This window comes from Oryctolagus cuniculus, chromosome 1, assembly GCF_051225735.1.
Source record: "Oryctolagus cuniculus isolate XC-2025 breed Fujian yellow rabbit chromosome 1, ASM5122573v1, whole genome shotgun sequence".
In the NCBI taxonomy this organism is placed as follows: Eukaryota; Metazoa; Chordata; class Mammalia; order Lagomorpha; family Leporidae; genus Oryctolagus; species Oryctolagus cuniculus.
In genome coordinates, this window is record NC_142867.1 from 94,808,051 (window position 1) to 94,826,146 (window position 18,096).

General features: G+C 38.8%; 1 protein-coding gene across 1 annotated transcript; it reads right to left on the reverse strand.

Annotated features, from left to right (window-relative positions):
- Nucleotides 1-1,575: 1,575 nt before the first annotated feature.
- MMP13 (matrix metallopeptidase 13) lies at nucleotides 1,576-13,598 on the reverse strand. Its single transcript, NM_001082037.1, is given in 10 exon segments — nucleotides 1,576-2,687; nucleotides 3,316-3,419; nucleotides 5,185-5,344; nucleotides 6,144-6,277; nucleotides 6,865-6,982; nucleotides 9,061-9,222; nucleotides 10,808-10,933; nucleotides 11,370-11,518; nucleotides 12,480-12,721; nucleotides 12,814-13,598. Coding segments are annotated over 10 exon segments (1,416 nt in total). The 5' UTR covers nucleotides 12,934-13,598; the 3' UTR covers nucleotides 1,576-2,586.
- Nucleotides 13,599-18,096: the final 4,498 nt, after the last annotated feature.

The following is an 18,096-nucleotide window of genomic DNA, read 5'->3' on the forward strand; positions in this document are numbered from 1 at the left end:
CTTTCATTAGACAGGTGAGGAAAGTAAGGTCTACAGAGAGTAAATGCCCTGCACAGCATCACACAGCAGACTTTGAGGCAGAGAAGAAATTAGAATTCAATATTTGGGACCAGCACTATGGCATAGCAAGTAAAGCCACAGCCTGCAGTGCCAGCATCCCATATGGGTGCCAGTCCAAGTCTCAGCTGCTCCACTTCCAATCTAGCTCTCTGCTATGACCTGAGAAAGCAGTGGAAGATGGCCCAAGTGCTTGGGCCCCTACACCTGTATGGGAGACCTGGAAAAAGCTCCTGGCTCCTGGGTTCAGAACTGCACAGCTCCAGCCATTGTGGCCATCTGGGGTTGTGAACCAGTAGATGGAAGATATTCTCTCTCTCTCTCTCTCTCTCTCTCTCTCTCTCTCTCTCTCTCTCTCCCCCTCTGACTCTCTGTAACTCTGCCTTTCAAATACATAAATAAATCTAAAAAAAAAAAGAATTCAATCTTCCTGACTCCAATCTGTTTCTCTTTCCTTTGCATTAACAAATAATTCTCTCAGCTGGGAAGCTTCTGAGGCACACGTGGGCTCCATTTAGGGAAGCTGGCCCAAAACAGAAGGCTCATCAGCATGAGGCTGAGCAAACTCTGTGAAAACTCACGTTAACAAACTGCTACAAGAATTCTAAATTCAGAATATATTCTTCTTAGAACAACAACAAAAAATATAGTGAATGAATCGTATTCATCAAGAAATAGTTGCAACAGACTCTCTTTAAGGAAACCCTAATATTATACCTAAAGGCAAAATGTTAGGCAAGAAGGTAGACATCAGCCTATGTGTGAAAGGGACTGAATCGGAAAGGAATGTAGTAGCCTCAGAAATGTGCCTTGGAAGCTGGCCAGGGTTTTACACACCAATCTCCTGCCAATACTCCATGTAGCTGTGTGGGGGGTTTCGGCCTTCCCCAGTGAAACACCCTAGGAGAGTCTTCCCTGCCAGGCCTGTGCCAAGGGACCTACACAGTCTGATAATCTTGGGGACAAAACCTTGAGATGCATTTCATACCCAGGAAGCCCTGTTTCCAGAAGGGGGAAGGGGAGTGAGTAATGGTGGGAAGAAATGGACCCGTACCCCTACAAGCCCTGGTCTGAATGCAGATTGGGCACTCTCTCTCCAGTCCATCTGAAGAGACGCTCATGCATCCTCACGCATGCACTAGCTCATTCAGCTTTGCTACCTTGCTTATTGCTGCTCTCTGTCTCATGTCTAAAATTTTTTTTCTTATGGGAAGACAAAGACCTCTATTTCAGCCATCTCTATTAACAAATATATATATATATAAACAACGTCTGTTGAAAATATTTTATTATAAACATAGACACCTCCTAATACATTTTGCAAATATACATTTTCTTTCTTTGCCTAAGTTTTTACAAACATGATCTCTCAGGCACAACAGTTCTTCCCTTGATGGTCATTCATGTATTTAGTAAGTGCCAAGTGTGCTACCCAGTGTCAGATGTTCTGAAAAGTGCTGGGTGACTAAACACAAAGTAGACAAAAAGGCACAGCCCCATATCTCAGGAGGATCACAATCTGGTAGATGGTTTCCTTTATTTTGGATGTCTCTATTTTAACATTTGTATTTCCATTTTGTAAGACATATTTTGTTTCTTGCCATATAAGTATTTAGAAAATAGCCTACAGGTCCAACATAAAGTAGATAATTAAAATAATTACTTAGATAAAATAGGATTAATATGCTACTTTTAGTTTTAAATAACCAAATGACATGAAAAAGGATGCCATGACCTAAAGTTATTTAGGTAACAATTTTAATGTTTTACTGTGTGACTTCTGAAAGACCTGGAATATTTTAATAAAAAGAGTATCTCTCTTTATCTGGTATAAATATGTAAATAAATATTTGTCTTATTTGAAAGCAGTCCTTGAGCCATGGCTGAAAGTGAATATTATTCAGAATTCCATGACCAAATCTACAGTCCTCACCTTTGGTCTTTGTCTTCTGTCTTTAGTGATTATGATGTTTTCTTAGAGGGATATGCCCATCTGAATACTCAGGGCAAAATCCAAATTATTTCTTTGGAAATTTGTCTATAATTCATTTATGATAGGCATTCCCATTGATTTATCTGTGTTAATTTATGATTACCATAATGCTCCTACTGAATTCTATGTTCATACTATTTTATACTTTTTAGTAAAGATGATTCAGTAATTACATAAATGTAATTTACCTTTATCCCTGTGTAAAGTTTCCTCATAAATATATTTTAAAATATTCTAACTCTCATTGACAAACCCTGCATCCTGTTTTGGTGTGGGAAATATACAACATTGCTTCCGCATAGCACTGAAGAATCAGGTGATCCCTGGAGGTACTCAATTGTACTATAACAATTCTTCATTGTGGAGCCTGCCACGCATAGTCACACAGATACTGCACATTCAAAGTTAACTTCCTGAAGCTTGTTCACAGAACTAAGCTTTGCCCTGAAACCTCTCCTCCCTGCACCTCCAGATTTCTGGAAGTATTATTGTCCCAAACACTCTCCATGATTTAAATAGCAATTTTAAAAAGATGCTTAACACCACAGCAGGGAATTTGTTGGCATAACTCGAACAATTCGCTTACTCCAGATGCTGTATTCAAACTGTATGGGTCCATTGAAGAAATAGATATAACCTACAAGAAAAAGATCAGAAAGAAAATGTCAAAGTATGAAAGTAATAAGGTTTTACTCCATATAGTATTAAAGGTCCAGTCTATTAGATCACTTCTTATAAACATTGCAAACTTTCTCTTTAAACACTACTAATGTTTGAGTGTATGCCTTATAGGTTTTTGTTTTTTGAAATGTTTAAATATTTCAGTTTTCCTAAATTGTTACATGGAATTGTCTTCCCATGAGTGTCAGTTTTGATGCTTGAATTACTGATATGTGTTATGTTAGGAATAATATCTCTCCTCATAATTAAAGCAAAAACTAAATGACTCCCCCTCTACCTACCCCCAATTTGAATTCCAGCAATATCCTTTGCATCTTGGCATCCTTGGACATAATTTAAGGTAATGTGTATGATTTAATATTCCTTATTTATAAAATTAGCAGTCACTAAGTAAAATTCTCATTTATTCTAAGCATTTTGTTCCTTGTTTGCTATCTATGTTAAGTATTCATACTGGAATGATTAATTCCTTACATCATATGTAGATTAGCATATCTAAGTCCTCAATAAGAGTCTTTTGTATGTAAGAGATTTAAGAGGATACAAAAGCCCTCCTTTATGATTAATGCAATGTAACTGGTTACCATTTTTCTCGTAGACAGCATCTACTTTGTCACCAATTCCTGGGAATTCCTCTTCTATCAGTCTAGGGTAGTCTTGGTCCATGGTATGATTAGTGTCATCATAGCTATTTAATAAGAAAAAGAAACCCTTAAGTAGATTATATTTCTTTAAAATTACCTTAGAATAATGCAATGGATATAATGTTACCTTCCAAAATTGACAAGAGTTTTAAAACTTTAAGTTCATTTTAAAAATCCATAGCATTTTAAAATTAGAAATTACAATACTGGGGGTAAAAGGGGATGCTTGATGAGTCTGTTGATTTGCCTAAAGGCCATCTCTGTCAAGGTAGCTACAAGCTCATTCCCATCTCACAAATTATGTATAAGTTACAAAAGTATGTAATTGGGAAAGTATTCTTATAATGAAATGAATACATGTTTATACATTGAATAATTACTTACTGCTCTCCCACTAAGTGTAAAAAAACTTTCAAAGTACAAGAATGGATAAAAAAAATATTTAAGGTTTAATTTCTGTACTAAAACCATTACAAGGGTATATGGTAACACTAAAATAGGAAGAGAAGCATAGCTCTCTTCTTCCATAACTGCATATAGCATACTCCTTCTCCCCTGCCCACACCTACACCCTGGCCAACCAAACACATAATGAGATTAACCTAGGAAAACAAACTCCCATGTGGTACTGCTGTTAAATTTTTTTTAAATGTTTGAGATATGTTAGAATAAGTAAAAGGTAAGAACAGCTGAAGTATCCAGAAAGCTAAGACATGTATACACATAACTGCAACACCAGGCAATCAAAGTTAAGCCTCCTGACAGGGTAAACATGATAGGTCATGGGAGAGAATTAAAAGGGGAGACAAATTGTAAATAAGGAAACAAAAAAAAAAAAGATTTTGTAGATAAAATGGTATTTCAAATGATCTCTAAACAAGTAAATTTTCAAGAGGAAGAGTTGCAGAAAAATAACACTCAGCAAAGAAAGTTTCCTACAAGGTGAAAGAATGTAAAAACACAGCATGTTTGAGATACGGTGAGCAATCCACCTCGCTTCTTATGTAGTGCAGGGAATGAAACACAGTCCAGGCACAAGCTGGCAGGAATTTTTAGAGGGTATAAATGTCCTGGTCAGAAACAAGTTGAAAGGCAAAGGTGATACATACAGGGCTATGTGTGTGAGTGTGCACGTGCACCTGTGTGTGTGACTGTATACGTAGGATGGAGTGAAGCTTCCCTTTTGAACTTTTCAAGGGTTGGGTATCTATGAAATATGCTCATCTCCAGTTATAGACATTGATCCAGGCTTCTCAATGGCACTGATGTCAGTGACCACTGAATCTCTACATATGTTTTAAATATTCCAGCTGCACATACTCTTCAGAAAGCCTGCGTTTATAAGCTATGGGGCTCTGAGTTTCCCGGTCATCCTCCTCAGTGGATTAGCTGACTCTGCAGATACTGGGCCTTGTTCAACCAACATTTCCTTTTGTCTTCTCTGAGCACAGGAGATGGGGCAACATGTACATTAGGAGAAGGTGACCAGAAAGAGAATACAGAGGAAATAATATTAGGAATGAAGGTTCCAGAGCAGAAGAGATGGTTTTGCCATGGTTGAGGTGCAACAGATGGCCAAGAAGGAAAGAATGACTGAGCAGAGGTGAGCATTACATGGGTACATGTGTCTTTTGAGAGTTTGAAATGTCTCTGAGGGGCTGCCTGCAGGAGTTGACACAGAACAAAAACAAAAGCAAAGGACGGGTGTGACATTTAAAATAAAGTGTGAGATAATAACTGAGTGACAGCTGTTTGACGCCGTCGTTGCCCTGATGACGCAGCACGGGTCAGGAAGCATTGCTGCCATACCTCCAGACTTGGTTTCCGGAGAAGAAGAGGGTCTTGCCCGTGTCTTCAAAATGAACAGCTGCACTTATCTTCTTAACCTCTCTTGGGAATCCCAGTTCAGATAACTTTTGGGGATAACCTTCCAGAATGTCATAGCCATTAAGAGCCCAAAATTTTTTACCTGGAATAAATGATAGAAAGTTTGATTATCCAAGAGAATCTATTAGGACTCACATATGTAGATATTTATTTAAATAAAGATTCATTTAGGACATTTAGAAGAACAATTTTTAGTGTTTGTAGTCACCGTATTTGTGAAACAGAAATGAGTATACTTTAAAAAAAATTAATAGGATTTAAAATCCTATTTCTAAGTTTAAACATAGACAATCAAATATCACAATTTTTTTTTTTTACCTCTGATGGTTAAGTTTGGAACTGGGCAAAAAAATACTTTAAAATTTCCTCATGGGGGGGGGGGTGTTTGGCCTAGCAGTTAAAAGTCTGGTTAGGATGTCCACATCCCCTCTCTAGCATTCCTGGGTCCAATATCCAGCTATGACTCCTGACTCTAGCTTCCTGTTAATACAGTCCTTGGGAGGCAGGTGTTATGGCTCAAGTAATAGAGACCTGGGTGAAGTTCCTGACTCCTGGCATTGCCCCTTCATCCCAGCTGATTCACGCATTTGGGAAGTGAACCAGAAAATGGGATCTCTCTCTCTCTCTCTCTCTCTCTGTCTCTCTCTCCCTCTTTCTCTGTAACTCTTCTATTCAAATAAATAAATAAATCTTTTTTTAAAAAAATAGGGGATATCTGGTAGGATGGTTTCAGATGCTTCCTGGCTTCCATTTGCCATATTTAGTTCTTTATTTTGATATATTTTTGGTAATGACCTTTTTACTAAGTCTTTAGTAGTGTCAAGGTTCATCCTTGCCTTCTACCCTGCTCCTGTAGGAGGCCTCACCTGTGGAAGGCTTACCTCTAAAGATGAAGATGAGATCACGGGCAGGGTGCTCGTAGGCAGCATCAATGCGGTTGGGAAGCTCTGGCCAAAAGGACTTCGTTAAAAACAGCTCTGCATCCACCTGCTGAGGATGCAGACGCCAGAAGAATCTAGTATAAAAGTAACAATGCAGAGTTTCCTGTCATATTTTAAGTGCAATATTTCCATCCTGCTAGACACCTCTTTACACATCAGTCCAGATAAAGGAGACACAACCCTTGCCCAGCACTTGTGTCGGGGAGAAAAATCCCTTTCCCAGTTATGAAACTGTGGTTCTCTGAACTCCAGCCCAAGGCATTCAAGCTTGCAATCTTACAAACCCTTTATGAAGGCTCTAAGTCCTTTTTGGTTTGGGATCATGCTTTGTTCAATTTTGCATATCATGTATGTCAAGAAGATGTATGAGACACTGTGTTGGAGTCCAGAAACAAAACACAAGCTACACAAACTCTATCTTCCATGTTCTTATGGACTGAGGAAAAAGCTACATGAGAAAATACGTGGAGAACAGTAGATTAGAGCTCTAGGAGGGAATGCTATTGGATCAAGGATAAAGGAGAAATCAGCTGATGGATGAATGAAAAAATAAGCTTTTAAGAGCCATGTAGATATTGAAAATTTCCCTCAGGAAGTTTGCCTGGAGGTTTTGGCACTTGGAAGATACAGCTTCACAAATATTTGCCACATGGAATTGTACCTGTCTTTGAAGATCATTGTTTCTCCCCGGAGACTGGTAATGGCATCAAGCGATAAGGAAGGATCACATTTGTCTGGTGTTTTGGGGTGTTTAGGGTTGGGGTCTTCATCTCCTGGACCTGCAGTCATAAAAAGAATTTAAGAAGTTACTAACATGATCTTTCCGATGACCCCTGTTGCAGCACGAAAGACTGATCCTGCTCATAGAAAACAGGAAGGGATTGCCTCCAGGAAGGGCAGTAAATCCTGCAGCTCCTCCCGAATGGTACACATACCCTATAATCCAACTTCCTTCCTCCAGGCTCACCCAGGGCTTGCAGGGGGACTACTCCTCTGTTTCCATCCTTTAAGATCCCTTGATGGGGCCAGTGCTGCAGCGTAGAGGGATGCACTGCTGGCATCCCATATGGATGTGGTTCGAGTCCTGGCTGTTCCACTTCCCATCTAGTTCCCTGCTAATGTGCTTGTGCAAGCAGCAGCAGATGGCTCAAGTCCTTGGGCCCCTGCCACCCATGTGGGAGACCAAAAAGAAGCTCCTGGCTCCTGGCTTTGGATTGGCTCTGCTCTGGCTATTGCAGCCATTTGGGGAGTGAACCAGAAAATGGAAGATCTCTCTCTCTCTCTCTCTCTCTCTCTCTCTCTCTCTCTGTTTCTCCCTCTCTTTGTAAACTCAGCCTTTCAAATAAAGAAAGAAATTGTTTCAAAAAGTCCCCTGAGATTCTTTGGGACTATAGGTTTCTAGAGGTTGATGACAGAGTGGGGAAGCAGGCCGGCACGGCGGCTCACTAGGCTAATCCTCCACCTGTGGCGCCGGCACCCCAGGTTCCAGTCCCGGTTGGGATGCCAGCCATAGCAGCCATTTTGGGGGTGAACCAATGGAAGGAAGACCTTTCTCTCTGTCTCTCCCTCACTGTCTAACTCTGCCTGTCAAATCCTCTGAGAAAAATTCCTCCATGCTTTGTACAACCTATTGACAAGTGGCTCTTGAGAAACATGTTCCTCTTAAATTCACTTCTGGTGGCACATGGGCCCTGTAGAACCATCACCTTCACTCCTTCTTTATTTCGCCAGCTGTCCTCATCAGCTGATGTTGCTTCTCCAGTAGGCCGCCGTGCAGCTTGATCTCAGTGGCAAGCCAGGCCACCAGCATTCTGATGTGACTTACCACCTGTTTGTAACTTTTCCACCAGCTCACAAGAGTGCAGATGGGTGCGTGCACAATACTGCTCTTCTGCTATCTGGTTCATATTAGTTCTACCATCAGTCTCTTGGTCACCAGATTGCAGAAATAAGAATTACAAAATAAATCAGAAAATCCCCTAGGCCATATTCAAATGACTCCCCTTCCTTACACTAGCTGCTGCAGTAGATTTTAAATCCAGGAGAAACAGTGGGTGGCATGGCAAGTTTTCTGAACTATTTGCTCCAGAAGTGTTTATACTGGTGACTGAGCTGTGGTTTTACCTCTATTCATGGCCAGTAGTCTATAAAGAAATGTTTGGATTGAGGTTTAATAATGTTGTAAATATTATTTAAAATTTGGAAGAAAAAATGAGGAAGAATTTCTTACACTGCCAGTGTAGATGTCATTTAAAATTTACCACAGGCCACATGGCGGTTTCCTGGTAGCCAGTTGGAGTGGTTGAATAATACCCAGAATTTATAAATGCTGGTTAGCATCTCACTTTCACCATCAACTGTGTTACTATAAACACAGTGTTTAAGCCCTGTAAGTCTTAGTTTCTTCACTGGTTAAATGGAAAATAAAATATTTTCCTTTCATATATCTGTGGTGTTTTGAGGGTATCAAATGCACCTTGTAATATATAAAATACAAATGCAAGAAGCAGTATTCTCCCCAAACTTTGGCTATTGTGATGTTTTCTACTTAAACAAGTAGTTTGATTTGGAAAGAAAAATGGATTTTTTTTTCAGGTTTTAATAAGGAAATTAGGGGAGCAGCTTTAGTAGTGATAAATTCAGTAGTAATTTAGGAAATAAGGGGATTATCTCTTTTGCTGAGATACCTGCTTTGACAGGAAGGAGTCTTCAACATGTTTATGGAAATGTATAATATGAAAAATATGCATGGATATCTAAATTTTTTCACTAAAACAAACACCTTTTAATTCCATTTCCATAAACTTTTAAAGTTTGCTCATACTCTGTTTTAATAACCAAGAAAGCATAGAGTTACCATAGAGAGACTGGATTCCTTGCACATCGTCATCAGGAAGCATAAAGTGACTCTTGCCGGTGTAGGTGTAGATGGGAAACATGAGTGCTCCTGGGTCCTTGGAGTGGTCAAGCCCTAAGGAATGGCCAAACTCATGGGCAGCAACGAGAAACAAGTTGTAGCCTATAAGAAGAAAAGAAATCATGAGAAAACACCTTTTTTTCCATCTGTTTGGTATGTTTCTTTCTTAGCTACTTACTTTTTCTCTTTTTTCATTATCCTGCTTTTTAAAATTAATATTCAATTGACTGGAATGTCAACAGGTTGCTGCTCTTACATGATTAGTAATCAATAAGGATCTTACTGAGATGATGCTAAAAATCCTGATTTGCTCTTTCAATTCTCATGTCAGGCAATGAAAGGGAGAAAACCACACAGGTATCCTTACCTGTGATATAATATCAGAATACAAATATAAAAATTGTTACTTTTCCCTCCAAAGACCAAATGGAGGTATTGTAGTTGAGGCATTGATCATTTACCACTCAGTTTTATTCTTTGGAAAAACTGACCTTTTATTTAAATGAATCACAAAACAGCTGTCTGTGAGGACTATCTCTGGTCTTCATAACTAAATACCTGGAGCTTCAGAGTTAAGCCCTAATTCCAACATTGGCTCCCCAGACCCCCTCCAAATTAACATTCTCATTTACTTTGAGCCTAGAATATTCAACTACTAAATGAGTTCATCCAACACCCTGTTTCATTGAATTCTTTTAACTATGGAGTACTTTCAAAAGTTCTTGGAAAATGTAATTAAAAGATAAACTGATGAAATCTTTACTTAATATATACTAAATCAATCTTCTGTATATAAAGATAATTGAAAATGAATCTTGATGTGAATGGAATGGGAGAGGGAGCAGGAGATGGGAGGGGTGCGAGTAGGAGGGAAATTATGGGGGGGAAGCCATTGTAATCCATCAACTACTTTAGAAATTTATATTTACTAAATAAAAAAATTAAATTAAAAAAAGATAAGCTTGTTTTGCTGCAAAATAATTTTGAAATCCATGATCATGTTTAAAATCCATACATTTTCCAAGAAATTGTTGAAGACCCCTTCTATGTCTGCATTTCAAAAAAAATTTGCATCAAAATAAAAGTCTTTTAATTTTATTTTTTATGAACTTTTTGAAATAACCCAGCACAATCTTCATCTTTTCTTGTCTCATGTTGTTTGGGGGAAAACATTATATTGATTTCATAGAGTGTTATATATAAAATGGGTGATATAAGCAAGATTGAAGCAAATAATTCATATAATGTAGATCAGGAGTTTGAATTTATGCCTCAATATCTCTAACAAGGCAAAAAATGTTTCAATTCATGTCCAATTCATTTATGATCCATAGATTCAGCCCTAACAGTTTTTGGATATACATATATAGTTATAACAAACTGTACTTCCAAAAAGTAATCGCCAGCAACAATACCTTGCATGACAAACATGACATTTTGGTACAACTCCAAAGTTAGTTAGTATTCCTCAAACCACAATGATAAACTAAGTGGATTTTGTTCATTTTTCATGATTAACATTGATTTATAGAAATGTCATTTATAAAGACTAACAACAATGAGGTAAACTTTTATTAGAAAATGTAATTAAATACCAAATAAAATTCACTTTTCACTTACTTTCCAATTATTATATTCACTGTCTGAACTAACATTCAATAAATTATCTCCATATACCCGATATTACCTTTGGAACTACTTGTCCAAGTTTCATCATCATCAAAATGGGCGTCTCCTCCATAATTTGGTCCAGGAGGAAAAGCGTGAGCCAGAAGACCAGAAGGTCCATCAAATGGGTAGAAGTCGCCATGTTCTACACACAAAAGTGATAGTTAGGAATTGTAATGAATGCAAGTAGTATTCTAGCACAATATTTATTGTTGCTGAATTTTTTGTTGAATGATGTAAAAAGTAATGAATGAATGAAATGAGGAATAAAACATAGAACAAATTAAGGTTCAAAAATGACTTTCATTTAAAAAAAATCATCTATTATTTTTCACTTTATGTTTCTGTGTGGGAACAAACTGTTGAAATCCTTACTTAATGTATACTAAGCTGATCTTCTGTATATTAAGATAATCGAAAATGAATCTTGATGTGAATGGAAGGGGAGAGGGAGTGGGAAAGGGGAGGGTTGTGGGTGGGAGGGACGGTATGGGGGGGAAGCCATTGTAATTCATAAATCGTACTTTGGAAATTTATATTCATTAAATAAAAGTTAAAAAAAAATGACTTTGCCTCATTACCTTTAGTTCCAAAAGAGATCATGATATCAGCAGTGCCATTGTGAATTCTGGTAAAATTCAGAGGTGTCACATCAGACCAAACCTTGAAAGCTTTTTTGAAGGCCTTTTCAACTTCAGAATGAGTCAAATCAGGGGTATAATTCACAATCCTATTCAACAAAGAAAGGTTCAATTAAAATTTTGGAATTCATAATATTTTTTCTTGGAATGTTGCTTTTCAACTCAAAATGTAATAGCTTCTTTAAAAGCTCTACTAGGGGCCGGCACTGTGGCATGGTGTGTAAAGCTACCACCTGCAGTGCCAGGCATCCCCTATGGGAGCTACTTTGAGTCCTGGCTGCTCCAATTCTGATCCAGCTCTCTGCTATGGCCTGGGAAAGCAGTAGATGATGGCCTAAGTTCTTGGGCCCCTGCACCCATGTGGAGGACCTGGAAGAAGCTCCTGACTCCTGGTTTTAGACAGACCCAGCTCCAGCCATTGTGGCCATTTGGTAAATGAACCATCAGATGGAAGACCTCTCTCTCTGTCTCTCTCTGCCTCTGCCTCTCTGTAACTCTGCCTTTCAAATAAATAAATAAATAAATCTTTTTAAAAAATAAAAGTTCTACTAGATGAAGAATCCATTAATCATGATACCATCTAAGGATAAAAGGTCAATAATCCAGTCAGATACTTAAATATATCTGACAATTTAGTATTTTAAATTTTAAATATTCAGATGCTTAAAATAATTTATTTTGCCAGTTTACATTTAATTATATTGATAATAGCTCAAATAAATGGAATAGCTCTGGGAAGTTCTCTCCATCTTCATCACTGATGTAATAAATAAATGTACCTGACACCTTACATTCACAAATTTTCTCAAACTCACTTACACATCTATTTGGGTTTCATTTCCAAAAGAACTGGCTTGAGGTGTTCACCAAAAAGTAATTCTGGTTTAACATAACAACAATTGATAACATGAGACATTCTCAGTAACAGTACTAAAACTATTCCTTGCACTTACTTAACTTCCAACTAAATATTTAACATATTTAATATTAGACTGAGTTGTTTAAGAAAAAAATCTAACAAATATTAAAGTAGCATAGTGTGTGAGTTACCTGTAGGTTAAATTTGTTTGGGACCATTTGAGTGTTCGAGGAAAGACGTTGTATTCACCCACATCAGGGACCCCGCATCTCGGTTGTTTCATGATAGCTAAGGTGTTATCATCAAGTTTGCCTGTCACCTCTAAGCCGAAAAAAGACTGCATTTCTCGGAGCCTGTCAACCATGGAGCCCGCTGCATTCTTCTTCAGGATTCCCGCAGGATTCAGAGGATGGTAGTATGATCTCAGGTAGCTCTAGAAAAGACAGCAAAGTGACCTGCTTTTCAAAAAGAAGGGGATGTGTGAGTTGCACTGCATCATCGGGATGGAAAGGCAAGATACTCTACCTCTGCAAACTGGAAGTCTTCCTCGGACAAATCATCATCCTCGTTACTGTTGAGGAGGGGCAGGGACCAGCAATGAGTCCAGCTCAAGAGGAGGCAGGCGGCCAGGACACCTGGCTGCATCTTGAATGGCCGTGCCTGGAGACTGCTGCCTCTCCCCAGACAAGTGCCTTTACTTTTATAGGTCTGCCATGTGAGTCATCACTTGGGAATAGGCTTCCGCTTCCTAGTCAGTTGAAGGTAAACATGCTTACTTAGCAACTTTTGTCCCTCCCAAGTGTGGTTTGTGGTAGAATTTGAGGGAAACATAAAATAAGGGCATCTCTTATTTCAACAGGGTCTCAAACCCCATCTGGCAAAATAAACGACCTCAGCATATTTATGGGTACTGTGGGAAGAAGCATAGAGTAGTAAAATTTTCACTTTGCTTAGCAAAAATATCTTTTTTCCTGTTCTAGGAAAGCAGAGACTTTCACTTTTTTTGCATAATAAGAATATCAAAATGATATGTGTACGCCCATCAGGATAAATCTGGTCCTGCTTCCAGAATGTTTGTAGCCTCATGAGTTCTAAACTACATTCTCTGTAAAGAAGCTATAGAGGGAAATATTGTACTTGCCTAGGAGCCACAGAATTAGATGAGAAACAAGATTGATGGTGCCAGGGTACTGTAGCATGTTCATAGGACTGGAATCCTGTGGATGGAATTTAAGGGCACTGGCAGGATCTCTCAGTGAATATGGAGTCCCACATGAATTGCATAGGTCCAGGTAGAAAGCATTACACTGGAATTCAGCAACTATAATGGTTGGCATATGTTGAGGGATTACTCCACACTGTATTTGAAATGCACTATCTCATTTAATTCTTAACATAACTAGTGCCATCTTACATGTTAAACTGATCATTTAAATTGTATAACTAATCATGTGCGTAGGAATAAGTGTCAAAGGGATCACATAAATAAGATCAAGTGTCTGGTAATAACAATAGATAGAATTAAAATGGAGAGAATGTTCCAACATGGAATGCAAGCACACAGCAGACTCATAGAATGACAAATGCCCTAAACAGCACTCTGACCTCAGAATCAGCCCTTAAGGCATTTGGATCTGGGTGAAAAGCCCATGAGAGCATTTCAGGCATGGAAAGCCAAGACACTGAAGCAAAAAATAATCTACATGAAGGAGTTCTTTGAGTTATATCCCAGGGGAAAGAAGGGGCCATAAAAGAAGGATGTATTTTTCTCTGAAAGGAGGAGAGAACTTACAATTTGCTTATGGCCCTGTCTAAATACTGATGGAGTTTGTGGACTCAAAAGTCTTCCATAGCCTTGGCAGCTCATGACAAGAGCTTCAGGTGATCACTGACGTCATAAATAAGAGTGTCAATTGTTAAATCAACAACAGGAGTCACTGTGCACTTACTCCCCATGGAGGACCTCTGTACTTAATGAACTGTACTATGAGAATTAACGGTAAAACTTGTTTTCAAATAGTACTTTATACTTTGTGTGTCTGTGTGTGTGCAAACTGTTGAAATCTTTACTCAGAATAGAATTGGTCTTCTGTATATAAAGATAATTAAAAATGAATCTTAATGAAGAATGGGATGGGAGAGGGAGTAGGAGGTGGGATGGGAGTAAGGGTGGGAGGGTGGGTATGGGGGGAAGAACTGCTATATTCCTAAAGCTATACATATGAAATTTGTATTTATTAAATAAATAAAAGCTTTCTAAAAAAATCCTTACCACAGCCTACATGTCTTTATTTTTTCATATGAATAATCCTTGGCAAAGAGAACACAAAAGAGCTACTTAAGGACATACAGTTTAGAAATGATACTACTAGGGCCGGCGCCGAGGCTCACTAGGCTAATCCTCCGCCTGTGGCACCGGCACCCTGGGTGCTAGTCCTGGCTGGGGCCCCGGATTCTGTCCTGGTCACTTCTCTTCCAGTCCAGCTCTCTGCTGTGGCCCGGGAAGGCAGTGGAGGATGGCCCAGGTCCTTGGGCCCTGCACCCACATGGGAGACCAGGAGGAAACACCTGGCTCCTGGCTGCGGATCAGTGCAGCCCGCTGGCCGTAGCGGCCACTTTGGGGGTGAACCAACAGAAAAAGGAAGACCTTTCTCTCTGTCTCTCTCTCTCCCTGTCCACTCTGCCTGTCAAAAATAAAAAGGAAAGGGATTCTGGCACGTGCTACAACATCAGGCACTGAAAAGAGATTGTGCTAAATAAAAAAAAAAAAAAAGAAAGAAAGAAAGAAAAAAAAAAAGAAATGATACTACTAGGATTTGAACCCAGGCCAGGCTACCTAGGATTCCATGTTCTTAACTGTAATCCCATGTGGTCTCCATTCAATACATTCTCAGATATTTCTTTTTTTTTTCTCTTTTCTTTCTTTTTCTTTTTTTTTTCTTTTTTTTTTTTTTTTATTTTATTTTATTATTTTTTTTTGACAGGCAGAGTGGACAGTGAGAGAGAGAGACAGAGAGGAAGGTCTTCCTTTTGCCGTTGGTTCACCCTCCAATGGCCGCCGCGGCCGGCGCGCTGCGGCCGGCGCACCGCGCTGATCCGATGGCAGGAGCCAGGAGCCAGGTGCTTTTCCTGGTCTCCCATGGGGTGCAGGGCCCAAGCACCTGGGCCATCCTCCACTGCACTCCCTGGCCACAGCAGAGAGCTGGCCTGGAAGAGGGGCAACCGGGACAGAATCCGGCGCCCTGACCGGGACTAGAACCCGGTGTGCCGGCGCCGCTAGGCGGAGGATTAGCCTAGTGAGCCGCGGCGCCGGCTTTTTCTTTTTTTTGACAGGCAGAGTGGACAGTGAAAGAGAGAGACAGAGAGAAAGGTCTTCCTTTGCCATTGGTTCACCCTCCAATGGCCGCCGCGGCAGGTGCGCTGTGGCCGGCGCACCGCACTGATCCGATGGCAGGAGCCAGGTGCTTCTCCTGGTCTCCCATGTGGGTGCAGGGCCCAAGGACTTGGGCCATCCTCCACTGCACTCCCGGGCCACAGCAGAGAGCTGGCCTGGAAGAGGGGCAACCGGGACAGAATCCGGCGTCCCGACTGGGACTAAAACCCGGTGTGCCGGTGCCGCAAGGCAGAGGATTAGCCTAGTGAGCCACGGCGCCGGCCAGATATTTCTTAAAGCCTGTGATTCTTGGTTCCCATACCTCCAGGAATGCCCAAAGAAACTTAGGACTGTAGGTAAGCACATGGTCAATTTCGAGTTTCTCAAGGTTTACTTTGAATTTTGAAGAATGGAAAGCACCACAGGCCCCAAAACTTAGGAATGGGCTTCCATTCTGTTATTGCCTTCAAAACATTTGATACCATGAAACCAAGGTACCACCTCTGGACATCTGCAGATGTAAATATGTACAGCAGTGTAGGCCATCATCTTCAGAGTTATTGTACTTTTTAAAATAAATGAAAATTCAAGTCAATTTAGGTGGTTAAGAGTCAAGAAAAAAATGAATCTCAGGTCAAGAACATATTAATAAAGAAAAAGAGCATGAATACAGATTGGGATTAGTAAGGAAGGTGTAACCCAATATATGGATAAAGTTCTATGATCTAGAGTAAGCAGTACATTAGAGAAAATAAGAAAGGCCTATAAAATATGAATAATCAGTTGAAGGAAATTTATTATACTTTTATCCAAAATACAGCCAAATATACTCTTGGAATAGATTGTTTCCAAAGAGTTCAAGATTAGATTTGGGCTCAATAGGCACTAGAAAGCAATAATTTATTTTATAGTTCTTTCATATACAATATTTAATTTTGAGATTAAATGAATAATTATCCAAGAATTTGAATTATCGCTCAAGCATATAGAAACTAGCTCATTAGAAAGCCTTTGTTTTTAACAAACTAATTTGTTTTTAACAAACTAATTTTTACAATCTTTTAAAGTCACATTAGATAATATACAAGACGTTCTTGGAGAAGCTTAAAAATAAACCAAAATTTGTACTTTCAAAATTTATATTTATTAAAGTTTTCTATTAAAAAATGCCATGTAAATGTTTGAAAGTGGAGGAAAAAATCAAATAAGCTATCTTAACATATTGCTTTTCATATATTTGTATAAATGTGACATCTTTAAACTATTAAAAAGAAGCCTTTTTTAGTTAGTTATCAAATTAACGAATGTTGAGAATCAGCCTTGCAGGATCTCATGCATGTCACTATGGAAAAAAGCCACTGTGGAAACGGAATGAAGAGTAAGAGGAGAGCTTTTTCCTAGGATCACTACAACAGTACCTCCACCAAACAATAATCTTTAATGAGTAATGAAAATAACGACCACTTTTAACAACTTTAAAATTAATGTTTGCTATCAGTCAGCTTTAGTGTTTTCATCTGTTTCTCATTCTGTTTAAGACCATAATCAGCATACTCACACACATACACACACACACACACACACACACACACAGAAAGGTTAAGGCAAATATGCTAGAACATATTTTGTAATTTTCTTTAGTAGAGATAAATAAAAATTCTTCAGAAGATTGAAATACACATTGATTCCTTAAGAAAGTAATCACACAACTTGCCCATTAAATATTGCTCATGGAGAAATGATTTAGACAACTAGCAGGATATGTCATCACATCACAATGTGTGGACAAATTGCTCCTCAACATAAGTTCTTATCTCAGGTTGCTTATTGTTCAAAGGAAAGCCAGGCCTTCTGGTTACTACTAGTGAAATGGTTTGTGGTTTCAAATGCCACCTTTCACACAGTGGGGCTGAGCTGGTATTTATAAAGGTTCTAACAAGTCTACCTAAACACAGTGGAATTTGAAAACCCACAGAATGAGCAAACACAACTGTTTGGACTAAATCAGAGATAGGTATCTACCTCTGATTCAGATATAAGCAATATGGGGCTTTTTCAAATATATGTCATCAACAGTTTCTGAGCTCAAAACATCACCCAAGAGATAACCAGAAGCGTCCGTGAATAACCATTTAGTAAAGGAAAGGGTGGTTCCAGGTTAAGAATAATATGAATAATTAGCTATTTGAGGTTGGTAAAAAATGAAAATTCTCTAAATCAATAGGCCTTTAAGGTAAATATTTGGCTTCAGTTTAGAATATTATAAATACTAATTGTTGATGTTGACAATGATATTTTATAGTATCATCATTTTTTAAAAGGTACTGCAACTGCATGAAGTAATGATTTTTTGTAAACACTCTGGTGGGTGTTTTGTTCTAGTTTCTGATTTCTTTTTTGTACTTGAGCTAAACTTGAATTTAAATACCTAATCG